The 14,940-nt window shown below is 43.1% G+C and overlaps 1 protein-coding gene across 1 annotated transcript in view; it reads left to right on the top strand.

Annotated features, from left to right (window-relative positions):
• The window catches only part of ezrb (ezrin b), a 56,321-nt gene that overhangs the window by 14,803 nt on the left and 26,578 nt on the right, over positions 1–14,940 (top strand). The window contains exons 4-9 of the mRNA XM_055873128.1: positions 5,915–6,010; positions 8,011–8,133; positions 8,259–8,410; positions 8,913–8,996; positions 9,207–9,353; positions 14,567–14,663. Coding sequence (XP_055729103.1) covers positions 5,915–6,010; positions 8,011–8,133; positions 8,259–8,410; positions 8,913–8,996; positions 9,207–9,353; positions 14,567–14,663 — 699 coding nt within the window. The remainder of the gene's footprint in view (positions 1–5,914; positions 6,011–8,010; positions 8,134–8,258; positions 8,411–8,912; positions 8,997–9,206; positions 9,354–14,566; positions 14,664–14,940) is intronic.

Genomic DNA, 14,940 nt, shown 5'->3' with positions numbered 1-14,940 from the left:
TGAGCCAATTCGTTTTTAGCACTTTTATTTCCATGACTGATCAAAACTCGTTTTCTCATTGCTGATCAAAACTATTTTTCTCGTGACTGATCAAAACTCGTTTTCTCATGGCTGATCAAAACTCATTTTCTCATGACTGATCAAAACTCCTTTTCTCGTGACTGATCAAAACTATTTTTCTCGTGACTGATCAAAACTCTTTTTCTCATGGCTGATCAAAACTCTTTTTCTCATGGCTGATCAAAACTAGTTTTCTCATGGCTCTCTCTTGTCCCTCTGCTGCAGCAAACATATGGTGAGCAATATGTTTGTGACACTGAATCGCAATAAAATGATAGTATCGAATTGCAATACATATATAATCGTGAGAATTGCAATACATATCGTATCGGCACCTAAGTATCATAATAATACTGGTTCGTGAGGTCCCTGGCAATTCCCAGCCCATCATTTCCTAATGTTCCAGCGTGTTGTAAAGAAGCCAGTCATACAGACAGTACACACTAGTCATTCACTATTAGGGTTCCTCAGAAGTCAAACAATAGAGGCATAGTGTTGGGGAGTAGAACAGTGTAGTAGACCAGTAGTGAACTATATGTAGTAATTTAATTACATTTTGCTGTAGCTTGGTGGCAGTTGAACTAAATTCAGATCTTGGTGGTGTTTTCAGTAGTTATTTACTTTTTTGACATGTAGTGGTGCAGCTAACTACTGGAACTACACACTAACGTAACTTTTTTTGTTGCAAAAAGAAGATCAAATATTGGTAGGATGCAGTTCAAGAGTATGCAATGCTTGAGACGTCCAGCCCTGAGAGGGTGGAGAGGAGAATCTGATGGTGCGGAAGGCAGCGGATGGATCTAGGTGGATGAGAACAGAGGCGATGAGTCAGCTTTGGCAGTGAGGACAGCCTCCGTGACACAGAGTAGCGCAGTCTCAGTTGAGTGACCCGTCTTGAAGCCTGACTGGTTAGGGTCAAGAAGATCATCCTGAGAGAGATGGCGAGAGAGTTGGTCAAAGACAGTACGCTCAAGTGTTTTGGAAAGATAATAAATAAGGGATACCAGTCAGAGTGAGAGTGTTGGTTTTTGAGGAGGGGAGAGACTCTAGCCATTTTGAAGTCAGAGGGGATGCAGCCAGTGGTCGAGGATGATTTGATGAGGGAAGTGAGGAATGGGAAAAGGTCTCCAGAGCTGGCTGGAGAAGGGAGGGGGGTTTGGAGTCAAGCGGGCAGGTTGTCAGGCGGCCGGACCTCACTTGTCACAGAATTTCAGCTGGAGAGCGAGGGGAGAATGAGGTCAAGGCGTAGGGTAGTTATGTGTGAGTGGGACCAGTGGACTCAATAGGCTAATTGAATGAGGAGCGGATGTCGTCAACCTTTTTTTCAAAGTGGTTAACAAAGTCGTCCTCAGAGAGGAAGGAGGGAGGGGGAGGGGTGGACGATTAAGGAGGGTGGAGAAGGTGGAAAAGAGTTTCCTAGGGTTAGATGCAGAAGCTTGAAATTTAGTGATAAAATGCAAAAGCAGTAGCTACTCTTCCTGGGGTCCACACAAAACATGGCATAATACAGAACATTAATAGACAACAACAGCTCAAGGACAGAACTACATACATTTAAAACATCCGACATAGCCTACATATGAGTATGTACACAAACTATCTAGGTCAAATAGGGGAGAGGTGTTGCTTTATCTGTTTTTTTAAACCAAGTTTGTTGTTCCCTTGAGCAATCTGAGATGGGATGTCCATGCAATCATGGCTCTATATAGTACTGTAAGTTTTCTTGAATTTGTTCTGGATTTGGGGACTGTGAAAATACCCCTGGTGGCATGTCTGCTGGGTTAAGTGTGTGTGTCAGAGCTGTGTGTAAGTTGACTCTACAAACTATTTGGAACACATTGTTTCTTATAAAAACAAGAAGTGATGCAGTCAGTCTCTCCTCTACTTTTAACCAAGAGAAACTGCCATGCATATTATTGATATTAGCCTTCTGATTACAGGGAAGAGCAAGATGTGCCGCTCTGTTCTGGGCCAGCTGCAGTTTTTCTAGGTCCTTCTTTGCAGCACTTAACCATAAGACTGGGCAATAATCAAGATAAGATAAAACTAGAGCATTCAGGACTTGCTTTGTGGAGTGTGGTGTCAAAAAAAGCAGAGCATCTCTATCATGGACAGACCTCCCCCCATCTTTACAACCATTGAAACAATATGTTTTGACCATGACAACTTGCTCAACAGCCACATTATTCATTATCAGATTCAGCTGAGGTCCAGGATTTAGGGAATGATTTGTACCAAATACAATGCTCTTAGTTTTAGAGATGTTCAGGACTAGTTTATTACTGGCCACCCATTCTAAAACTGACTGCAACTCTGTGTTTAGGGTTGCAGTGATTTCACTTGCTGTGGTTGCTGACACATATAGGGTTGAATCATCAGCATACATAGACAGACAGGCTTTGTTTAATGCCAGTGCCAGGTCATTAGTAAAAATAGAACGTAGCTTTAGCAGAGAATACAGAGGAAGAGAAGGTAGGGAGGAGGGAGTGAAAGGATGATAGGTCCTCCGTAAGTTTAGTTCTCCTCCATTTTCGCACAGCTGCCTGTAGCACTGTTCTTTAAGCTTGCAATGAGTCACTCAGCCACGGAGCAGGAGGGAAGGGCTGAGCCAGCCGGGGGGAAAGGGGGCAGTGTGAGTCAAAGGATGTGGAAAGGGAGGAGAGTAAGGTCGAAGAGGCAGAATCAGGAGACAGGATAGAGAAGGATTTAGAGCGAGCTGATTGGATAGAAGAGGAGATGGTAGAGGGAGAGAGAGAATGAATATTGCGATAGCAGGTGACCATCTGGGTAGGGGTATGAGTTGGTAGGGTTGGAGGAGAGGGAAACTGAAAAGGAACAAAGTAGTGATCAAAGACCTGTAAGGGGGTTGCAGTGAGATTAGTAGGGAAACAGCATCTAGTAAAGATGAGGTCAAGCGCATTGCCTGCTTTGTGAGTGGGAGGGGACTGGGAAAGGGTGATGTCAAAAGAGGAAATGAGTGGAAAGAGGTGGAAAGAAATGAATCGGAGGCAGACGCCAGGAGGCTGAAGTCGCCCAGTACAATGAGTGGTGAGCCATTGTCAGGAAATTAGATTATCAAGGTGTCAAGCTCATTGAGGAACTTGATGGTTACCTGGTGGGCAGTAGATGGCAACAATGTTAAGCTTGAGTGGACAAGTGACAGTGACAGCATGTAAAGCAAATGAGGAGATGGACAGGGTGAGTGAGGGAGAAAATCTCCACTTAAGAGAAATGAGTATCCCTGTGCCATCACCGCGACAACCTGATGAACTGCGACCACCAGATGCTCAAGAATCAGCTGCAAGTTATGAGCAGCCAACAGTTCACACCAAGCAGGCTACTGGGTAGACAGACAACATTTAAAGTAGATGGCACTAGCTAGAAAAAAGGCAGCACTAGACAACAGATTAGGATAAAAATGTACTTCTCACTCCTGGAGATATCAGGAGTCCTCTAGCTATAGATTGAAGCACAACAACTGAATATATATGACGTTGTTGTGGCTAGCTACTCGCTGCTTTTAGTCAGTGCAGATTTGATCTGCACTTACTGCTTTTTCCAGTCAAAGGCTCATGTGGAGAAGGAACCTAGCCTGGTCCCAGATCTGTTTGTGCTGTTTTACCAACTCTGGCAAGACAGCACAATCAGATCTGGGACCAATACGAGTTGGCAAAACATAAGAAACAGATCTGGGACCAATAGGAGTTGGCAAGATAGCACAAACGATCTGGAACCAACAGGAGTTGGCAAGACAGCACAAGCGGATCTGGCTCCAGGCTAGAAGGAGCCAACCCGTATGTCCGGGGCTGGGAAAAGTGTAATCCTATGAGGCCTGGTTAGATTAAGCCTGGTACCTGAGTATGTCATTTTAAGGGCAGGCGCTCCGGGCCATGCCAACATAATGCCACAGGGCTCAAAGGCCTGTTTATACAAGACGCTATGCTCTGCTTGTGATCATGCAGCACTGGTGGTACAATCTAGTTTATTTTACACAAATTACTTCATTGTTTTTTGTGGTGTGAATGAATGATGGTTTGAGTGGTTTCGGTTGAATTCTTTCCCAAATGTTACCGCATCTCTGTGAAAAATGAATGTGGTTTGGTGAAAAAAGCAAGTTTTGTATTCCAAGATGTTTTTGGATGTACAGTACCAGTCCCGTTTGGAGACACGTACTAATTCAAGGGTTTTTCTATATTTGTATTATTTTCTACATTGTAGAATAATAGTGAAGACATCAAAACTATGAAATAAAACACAAAGCTTCACCTGGAATGCGTTTCCAACAGTCTTGAAGGAGTTCCCACATATGCTGAGCACTTGTTGGCTGCTTTTCCTTCACTCTGCGGTTCAACTCATCCCTAACCATCTCAATTGGGTTGAGGTCGGGTGATTGTGGAAGCCAGGTCATCTGATGCAGCACTCCATCGCTCTCCTTCTTGGCAAAATAGCCCTTACACAGCCTGGAGGTGTGTTGGGTCATTGTCCTGTTGAAAAACAAATGATAGTCCCACTAAGTGCAAACGAGATGGGAAGGGTGTATCGCTGCAGAATGCTGTGCTAGCCATGCTGGTTAAGTGTGCCTTGAATTCTAAATAAATCACAGACGGTGTCACCAGCGAAGCACCGTCACACCTCCTCCTCCATGCTTTACGATGGGAACCACACGTGGAGATCATCCGTTCACCTACTCTGAGTCTCACAAAGACACGGCGATGGGAACCAAAGGACAGATTTCCACTGGTCTAATGTCCATTGCTCGTGTTTCTTGGCCCAGGCATGTCTCTTCTTCTTATTGGTGTCCTTTAGTAGTGGTTTCTTTGCAGCAATTCGACCATGAAGGCCTGATTTCACACAGTCTCCTCTGAACAGTTGATGTTGAGATGTCTCTGTTACTTGAACTCTGTGAAGCATTTATTTGTACTGCAATCTGAGGTGCAGTTAACTCTAATGAACTTATCCTCTGCAGCAGAGGTAACTCTGGGTATTTCTTTCCTGTGGTGGTCCTCATGAGAGCCAGTTTCATCATAGCCCTTGATGGTTTTTGCGACTGCACTTGAAGAAACTTTCAAAGTTCTTGAAATGTTCTGTATTGACTGACCTTCATGTCTTAAAGTAATGATGGACTGTCATTTCTCTTTGCTTATTTGAAATGTTCTTGCCATAATATGGATTTGGTCTTTTACCATAGAGGGCTATCTTCTGTATACCACCCCTACCTTGTCACAACACAAATTATTTTCTCAAACGCATTAAGAAGGAAAGAAATTCCACAAATTAACTTTTAACAAGGCACACCTGTTAATTTAAATTAATTCCAGGTGACTAACTCATGCAGCTGGTTGAGAGAATGCCAGGAGTGTGCAAAGGATGGCTACTTTGAAGAATCTCAAATGTAAAATATATTTAGATTTAACACTTTTTTGGTTACTACATGATTCCATATGTGTTATTTCATAGTTTTGATGTCTTCACTATTATTGTACAATGTAGAAAATAGTCCAAATAAAGAAAAACCCTTGGAGTAGGTGTGTCCAAACTTTTGACCAGTACTGTATATACTACTGCTGTGTGGCAGTTGTGTAAGCTAGTGGATTTAATATATATAGGTACTATACATTGTTTACTGATATCCATTAATTTAGGCCTGGAGATCTGTGCATGTAACTTGAGTTTTCACTCAAATCTTCCATTGACATCAATGCATGATTTATGCAATTATCAAGAAGTGCTCAGATCTCAAGTCAGGTTCCTGCCTTCACAGTGTATCCTAGTTTTTGTGTTTGGTACAGTTTGTCTCTAGTAACTGTCTTACTGACAGTGTTGATTCATGGTACTGTCTCTTTCTCGTTCACAGGTGGTGAAGACCATCGGCTTGAGGGAAGTCTGGTACTCTGGTCTTCAGTATGTGGACGGTAAAGGATACCTCACCTGGCTGAAGCTTGACAAAAAGGTAAGGTTAATCTAGGACTGACAATGTTACAAGTCCCCTGTATTTTGCCTGATGTAGTACTGTACAAATATTTATTCATATCTGCTCAGGCATTCTCAAACCATTTCCCGCTGTATTCTTAAACCGCTGGACTCCTGCAATTTCTTTGGCATAACCATTCTATGGTAAACAAAATAAAATAGGCCATACAAAAAGAGCACATTGTTTTAAAGGTGGGGTCAAATCACTCCACACTACATTTGCTTACCACTCACTCAATCAATCAGTAGCCACTCACTCATTGCATTATTGAATTCACATAATGCATTGTGGCTGGCCAATGGCCACCCTCTCTCACTCCTGTGCAGGCCGGTGGCTAATTCTTAATCTCTCTTCTTTTATTTTTAACATCCTGTCAGGGACTCTGTCAAATGGCACCCTATTCCCTATTTAGTGCACTACTTTTGACCAGGGCCCATAAGGATCCCCACGGGGCTCTGGTCAAAAGTAGTGCACTCTATAGGGAATAGGGTGCCATTTGTGACGCAAGCAATTTCCAGTGAATCCACTCCAATGAAATTCCTGTGCAGTTGGTAGTGTGAACTCTTAGTGAACTGCTAGAAACTAAAATACTAGTTCTACTTCACTCTTGCTGTTGTTCCTGAGCAAACAGAAATCTCACACTGCTCTGTCTTCATTCATTTGTAGACCATGTAGACTCTGTGCTGACAGTATAGCGACGGTATAGCTACAGTATATCTACAGTATAGTTACATTATAGCTAAAACACCTCCACCTGTGTTTGTGGAATTGAGTTGAGCATGTGTCAATGTGCAGAATTTCCAAATCGGTCAGCTGGTTACCACCAGAGCTGTATATACAGGATATGTACTGTATGTATCAAATGGCTCTGGTTATCACATCAGAGGTCACACAAACCCACTAACCCCACCTTACAGTATCTGGTTTTGGCTGATTTATATTGCACGGATAGTAAACTATTTCCTTTTGCTATATTAGCATTACGGCACAATGTGAGGAGCTAGACTAGACTATTAGCATTAGTGTAAATGTAGTGATGTTATAGGGGTAGTAGAGTAACTTTACTTAGTTTACAGTGAAAGGTGTATAAATGGTTATAGGGGTAGTAGAGTAACTGTACTTAGTTTACAGTGAAAGGTGTATAAATGGTTATAGGGGTAGTATAGTAACTTTACTTTAGTTTACAGTGAAAGGTGTATAAATGGTTATAGGGGTAGTAGAGTAACTTTATTTAGTTTACAGTGAAAGGTGTATAAATGGTTATAGGGGTAGTAGAGTAACTTTACTTAGTTTACAGTGAAAGGTGTATAAATGGTTATAGGGGTAGTAGAGTAACTTTACTTAGTTTACAGTGAAAGGTGTATAAATGTTTATAGGGGTAGTAGAGTAACTTTATTTAGTTTACAGTGTAAAGGTGTATAAATGGTTATAGGGGTAGTAGAGTAACTTTACTTAGTTTACAGTGAAAGGTGTATAAATTGTTATAGGGGTAGTAACTTTACTTAGTTACTTAGGAACATTCCAGTGGTTTCACACAGCCACCCCATTCGCTTCCCATTCGCCTCATCAATACCTTTTGGTTCCTGTTTTGGAGCCAACACAGAAGAAGAGACCAATGCCAGTAAACAAACAACGTTACAGAGGATCATTCAAGTTTATCAGTACCATGCATTTTACACATCCCTTTTTTAAAGAGGAATATAACAGTGCATTTTTTTAATGCAGCACCGTGCGTCCAAGACAATTTAACCCTCCGGGAACAATAAAGTTGATCCAATCCCATCATTCTTTGCTACTCATGAAACGAGTAGACATAGTGCTACATCCCAAATGGCACCCTGTTCCCTTATAGTAGTGCACTACAGGGCTCTGGCCAAAAGTAGTGCACTATATAGAGAACAGGTTGCAATTTGGGACGCAGATAATTCTTGAAGGACATGCATCAATCAATGATCAATCAATCGTCTCTCTCCAACCAGGTGTCTTCCCAGGACGTCAAGAAGGAGAACCCGCTGCAGTTCAAGTTCCGCGCCAAGTTCTTCCCCGAGGATGTGTCTGAGGAGCTCATCCAGGACATCACACAGAAGCTGTTCTTCATGCAGGTAACACACGCAGGCACACACACATACACGCACACACACTGTCATACTATTCTTTGTACCCTCAATGCTTCATTGCTGATACAAACAATGTTTTTAAGCGTGTGTATGTGTGTGTGTGTGTCCAGGTGAAGGATGGCATCCTGAGCGATGAGGTGTACTGTCCCCCGGAGACGGCCGTTTTGCTGGCCTCCTACTCTGTCCAGGCCAAGTTCGGAGACTATACCCAGGACCTCCACCGGCCCGGCTACCTCACCTCAGATCGTCTGCTGCCCCAGCGGTGAGTGTCGATCCACTCCCAGCCCACACTAGGGATGTGTCCCAAATGGCACCCAATTCCCTATCCAGGCCCTGGTCAAAAAAAGTGCACCATAGGACTCTGGTCAAAAGTTGTGCATTACATAGGGAATAGGGTGCCATTTAGGACACATCCGAGAGCTCTTTTCCAATAGCACAGTAGCATGAAGCACACTCCTTGCTTCATTTATATCAATGTATTGGGGGTGCATTCTAAGTGGTATGCTAGTATCGACATTGGAACATAGGAAGCCAGGAGTACAGATACTAGACAATAGCTCAGTGTGCTGCTGTTATAAAATGGAACAGGATGAAGTTTTGTGTTCACATACATACATAGACACAAAGAAATCCATATATTGATCATAACATGAGTACCCTTTATTCAGTGTACTCTCTGTTTACCCCCTCTTCTGAACCTCACCCTTCTTCTTCCCCCTCTTCCTCCTCCGTTTCCTCCTCTTTCTCCTCCTCCTCCTCTGTAGGGTTCTTGAGCAGCATAAGCTGTCCAGGGAGCAGTGGGAGGAGAGGATCCAGGTGTGGCATGAGGAACACCGTGGAATGCTCAAGTGAGTTCCGGTCTGTTTTGGTTTGTATGAGTCTCTATGTTGGTGTCCCTGTCATAAGGAAACAGGTCAATTGCATTATTTGCTGTACCTCAAAAAGCAGAGTGAATAGTTTCTTGTAGAGCAGTTGAATGAATAGTACAGCAGCGTTGTGTGTGTGGAGTCAAATCAATTCCAAACCGTTCCTTCATTTGGTCATGTTTGATTGTGCAGGGAGGATGCCATGCTGGAGTACCTGAAGATTGCCCAGGACCTGGAGATGTACGGAGTCAACTACTTTGACATCAAGAACAAGAAGGGTACCGAGCTGTGGCTGGGAGTAGACGCCCTGGGACTCAACATCTACGAGAAGGAGGACAAGTAAGAAACAACTGCCTCCAGGGTCCTGTTCAGTAGGTCACACCGTAGCAAAATGTTTTGCAAATAAACATTTAAATGTCCAGGTAGTCCCTCCCAGTTTCAGTCTGTTTCAAAACGTTTATTCCCTACTGGACACCACCCATGTTCCCTCTCTGAACTGACCACTAGGGGGTCAATTCATGAAAAACTTGATTAGGGTTTGCTTGATAATGCCTGGTGTGCCAGTTGGGAAAGGTTTACACTTCTGGGTCTATCCCATTGCTTCCATTGAGCCAGACAAACTCAATCAAACACATCTGAAAGATTTCAAATACTATTTGAACCCAGGTCTAAAGTAATGTAGCCTATCTACCCATTCTGGTTCTGCTTGTCAATGATACCGGTGTGTTTTCCGGCCTTAGCCACAGTTCTGTGTCAGACATTGAAGCCTAATTCCAATGGATTTGACTATTGGAGCCGTACAGGTTAACCCACGTCTTTACTTAATCAGTACCAATGAAGATTATTCTCACCAGCCAGTTACCATAACTCGATTCCCTTCCACTCTCTCTATTTTTTGATGAGCTTTTACTGTGTCTTCCTACCCAAGATTGATCTGTGAATCTGCGATCCACCAAACACTTTGTTGAAGCTCAAAAGTACGATATTTTATGAGATTGCTTGAGCGACACATGCGGTAACTGCGTGATTGTTTTAACTACTTGTTCCCGGTGAGGTCACTAAAGGTAATGTTTTAACTACTTGTTCCCGTTTTGGTCACTAAAGGTAATGTTTTAACTACTTGTTCCCGGTGAGGTCACTAAAGGTAATGTTTTAACTACTCGTTCCCGGTGAGGTCACTAAAGGTAATGTGTTAACTACTTGTTCCCGGTGAGGTCACTAAAGGTAATGTTTTAACTACTCGTTCCCGGTGAGGTCACTAAAGGTAATGTTTTAACTACTTGTTCCCGTTGAGGTCACTAAAGGTAATGTTTTAACTACTTGTTCCCGGTGAGGTCACTAAAGGTAATGTGTTAACTACTTGTTCCCGTTGAGGTCACTAAAGGTAATGTTTTAACTACTTGTTCCCGGTGAGGCCACTAAAGATAATGTGTTAACTACTCGTTCCTGTTGAGGTCACTAAAGGTAATGTGTTAACTACTTGTTCCCGTTGAGGTCACTAAAGGTAATGTTTTAACTACTTGTTCCCGGTGAGGCCACTAAAGGTAATGTGTTAACTACTCGTTCCCGGTGAGGTCACTAAAGGTAATGTGTTAAAGTAGATTGTGACATAATATTCCAGATGACAGACATGGCAGCTCTGCTTCTAGCTCCTAAGCAACTTTGCGCTCGTCCTAATTTTTCTATGAATATATATTTTACTTTTAGATTTGTGTGTATTGTTGTGAATTGTTATAACTGCACTATTGGAACTAGGAACACAAGCATTTCGCTACACCCGCAATAACATCTGCGAAATATGTGTGTGACCAATAAAATGTGATTTGATTTCATTTAATGTGTCCCCAGCTTCTCTATACAGCGGATGGCCCTGCAGTCACTGACCCTCTGGCAGAGGGTTCAAATAGTATTTGTTTATTTTCAAATACTTTGAGCGTTTGAGTGAACCTGCCAGAGTGCTAGATGATTGGGGTTTGCACTTTGCACTTTTGGGACCACTGTATCAAGCACAGATAAAAGCACAGAAAAGTATGTTTGGAAGACATGCCAAAGTAGTGTTTTGAGTGCAGTGGACTAACCTCTTGCTGGGTTGTGTTGTTGACAATGGCCGTTACTCCCTCCCTAGAGCTCCATGCACTGTTTAAACCCTCCATGCCAAAGGTCTCTTGAAAGCAGTGTGATCCAAGGGCCCCTAGAAGACTATGTCTGGCCACAGATGGTAACTCTTTAACTTGAGTGGCTACAGATGGTGTGCTGTATCTTTGTAACTTGAGTGGCCACAGATGGTGTGCTGTATCTCTGTAACTTGAGTGGCCACAGATGGCAATCCTGTAACTCTTTAACTTGAGTGGCCACAGATGGTGTGCTGTATATCTATAACTTGAGTGGCCACAGATGGCAATGCTGTAACTCTTTAACTTGAGTGGCCACAGATGGTGTGCTGTATCTCTGTAACTTGAGTGGCCACAGATGGTGTGCTGTATATCTGGCCACAGATGGCAATGCTGTAACTCTTTAACTTGAGTGGCCACAGATGGCAATGCTGTAACTCTTTAACTTGAGTGGCCACAGATGGTGTGCTGTATATCTGTAACTTTAGTTGCCACAGATGGTGTGCTGTAACTCTTTAACTTGAGTGGCCACAGATGGTGTGCTGTATCTCTGTAACTTGAGTGGCCACAGATGGTGTGCTGTATATCTGGCCACAGATGGCAATGCTGTAACTCTGTAACTTGAGTGGCCACATATGGTGTGCTGTAACTTGGATTTTTTTGTCTTACTCTCTACCCACATTATTGTGGCTTGTGTCCAAATTGTCTGGAGGTTTTATGTTTAGCTTTAAATCCACACAAAGCACACATTGATGGGTGTTAGAGTTCCATCAAAGTGTTTATTTACAGAAACTATTGTTCAATAGAATGGCTTTAAAATGAATCTAACGCTCTTATTTTAAGTTAGTAGTCTGATACCTGTAAATCTGGTTAACCAAAAAGAAGAGCGAGACACTCAAACACAGGGCTCTGTGTGTGTATGTAGGGTTCTTAGTGTCCTTGAGTGTGTATGCGTGTATGCGTGTGTGTGTGTGTGTGTGTGTGTGTGTGTGTGTGTGTGTGTGTTTGTGCATTCTGGGGCTCGACTGTAACCATGGCAACGCTGACTGGTTTTTCAAGTTGTGCGCTTAAGAATCCGAAACTAACTTAGAGCGCAGGCCCCGCGACGAGGGTTCCAGGCCATAGACAATATGTAGCACCATTACTGCCAATAACTCTCACACACACACACACACACACACACACACACACACACACACACACACACACACACACACACACACACACACACACACACACACACACACACACACACACACACACACACACACACACACACACACACACACACACACACACTAGCGTGGCATTGCTCCTTTTTGTGTCAGATATGGCCATTCTGCCAAGGTTTTAGTCCTTAGGCCCTTTGTCAAACAAACACACACCCTCATTTAGCAGAAGACATATAGCTAGCTATCAGGGCAGGATTCCATTTGGACCCTATACCACACCACTGGGACCTTTTAGTTTGTAGAAAATAAGGTCTATTTTGTGTTTTTTGTCCTAAATTGTCCCTGATTGCTGTAAAAATCCATCCACATACATGTTCACATTTCTATGAGATTCTATATAACGCAGAACACACCATATCATCTCTAGAATGGGCTAAGAGCCTCTGACCCTGGCAATTTGACTGGTAAACTCATTGTTCTTCTATGGAACACACCTCTGTTCAACCTCTGTGGGTACTGTGGATAACAGTCGTTAGGGGTCATTGGGAGGGGCTACCTTATACAACGTCTAATCTAACACTTAGCCATGCCTCTAGATAAGACCTTGATCAGCGTTATGTCTCAGTCCTCTATGTCTCCAGATAAGACCTTGATCAGCGTTATGTCTCAGTCCTCTATGTCTCCAGATAAAACCTTGATCAGCGTTATGTCTCCGTCATCTATGTCTCCAGATAAGACCTTGATCAGCGTTATGTCTCAGTCCTCTATGTCTCCAGATAAGACCTTGATCAGCGTTATGTCTCAGTCCTCTATGTCTCCAGATAAGACCTTGATCAGCGTTATGTCTCAGTCCTCTATGTCTCCAGATAAGACCTTGATCAGCGTTATGTCTCAGTCTTCCTCTACCTGATCCACATCTACCACAAACAGGATAACCAGGTTCCTAGAGTTAACGCCCAGAGAGACAGACAACTACTGGAGATCCCAAATCAATCTGGAGCATGTCAGCAGTTATGTTTTCAAGATGGAGCACTTTCAGTACAGAGCAAAAAAATGATCTATCCCTTTAACTTAACAATGTTCACTAACATTGATGCTAAAATACCCTGTAGAGTTCAGGTTTGGATCTCCATGTTAAGCTTGTTCAAGAGAAAACTGCTCAGATAACCTCTAGTCTGGTATCAGATCTGTTTGTACAAAAGGTGACAAAACGTGACGTAGGTGTTAACAATACAGCACAAACAGATCTGGGATTCGTTATGTGAATGTCACCCAGGAATTCAAATACCAGTTCAGGCAGCAGCAGGGTTTCACTGTGTCTCACTGTGTGTCACTGTAAGGCGGATCAAACAACTGTGTGTGTGTGTGTGTAAATTACCAAATGAGATTGACTGGATGCCAATGTGTCTCTTTCTAGCACACAATGGACGAGCCCCACCCCAGATTCCTCCCACCTAGCCCTATTGATACAGAGGCCAACATGTACAATACAGTAGTACAACACACAGTCCTGCCTCAGACATGGATGAATCATATCCTATTTGCAATTGTTTCCTACCACATCCCAGGCTGCGTAACCAATGGCACCCTTTTCCATATGTAGTGCATAGCCCTATGGGGCCCTGGTCAAAAGTAGTGCACTATATTTAAGCAATAAGGCCCAAGGAAGTGTGGTATGTGACCAATATATCACTGCTAAGGGCTGTCCCACGCACAACGCAATGTGGAGTGCCTGGATACAGCCATTCATCTTGGTATATTGGCCATATACCACAAACCCCAGGGGGTGGGGCGGGCCCAGCCACCTAGCTCTGTTCCTCCAGCCTAAAATCATTTCAATTGAAAGATTTGTCTACAAAAACCCTGGATTGTGATTTGGGAAATAATCTGGAATAAATCTATGGAAAATGTACACTGTAATGTCCACTATTTAGCCACGTAAAGACGCTTGTCCGGGAGGCAGTGATTTCCACTAGATGGGCCAGCTGTAAAGTCAAAATTGGCTATATTTCGTAAGAATTCATGAAAACAAAAATTTGCTTTTTGGTCTTAGTTTAGGGTTAGGGTTAGGCATAAGGTTAGAAGTGTGGTTAAGTGTTAAGGTGAGGGTTAGGTTTAAAATGTGATTTTATGACTTTGTGGCTGTGTCAGCTAGTGACCACCCTGCAGAGCTGCCTCCAGTACATGAGTCATCCCAATAAATGACAACCTGTTTAAAGCACATGCGGCCTACACAATACTTACACTGGTTTGCCTCCTCCCCCACCAGACTGACCCCAAAGATCGGCTTCCCCTGGAGCGAGATCAGGAACATCTCCTTCAACGACAAGAAGTTCATCATCAAACCCATCGACAAGAAGGCCCCGGTGAGTTACACACTATAAACTGAGTCTACAAACGTTAGGAACACCTGCTTTTTCCATGACACAGACAGACCAGGTGAATCCAGGTTAAAGCTATGATCCCTTATTGATGTCACTTGCTAAATCCACTTCAATCGGTGTAGATGAAGGGGAGGGGACAGGTTATTAAAGGATTTTTAAGCCTTGAGACAACCGAGACATGGATTGTGTATTTGTGCCATTCAGAGATTGACTGGGCAAGACAAAATATTTAAGTGCCTTTGAATGGGGTATGGTATTA

This window comes from Salvelinus fontinalis, chromosome 20 (assembly GCF_029448725.1).
Source record: "Salvelinus fontinalis isolate EN_2023a chromosome 20, ASM2944872v1, whole genome shotgun sequence".
Lineage (NCBI taxonomy): Eukaryota > Metazoa > Chordata > Actinopteri > Salmoniformes > Salmonidae > Salvelinus > Salvelinus fontinalis.
This window is presented reverse-complemented; position numbering and strand designations above follow the sequence as displayed.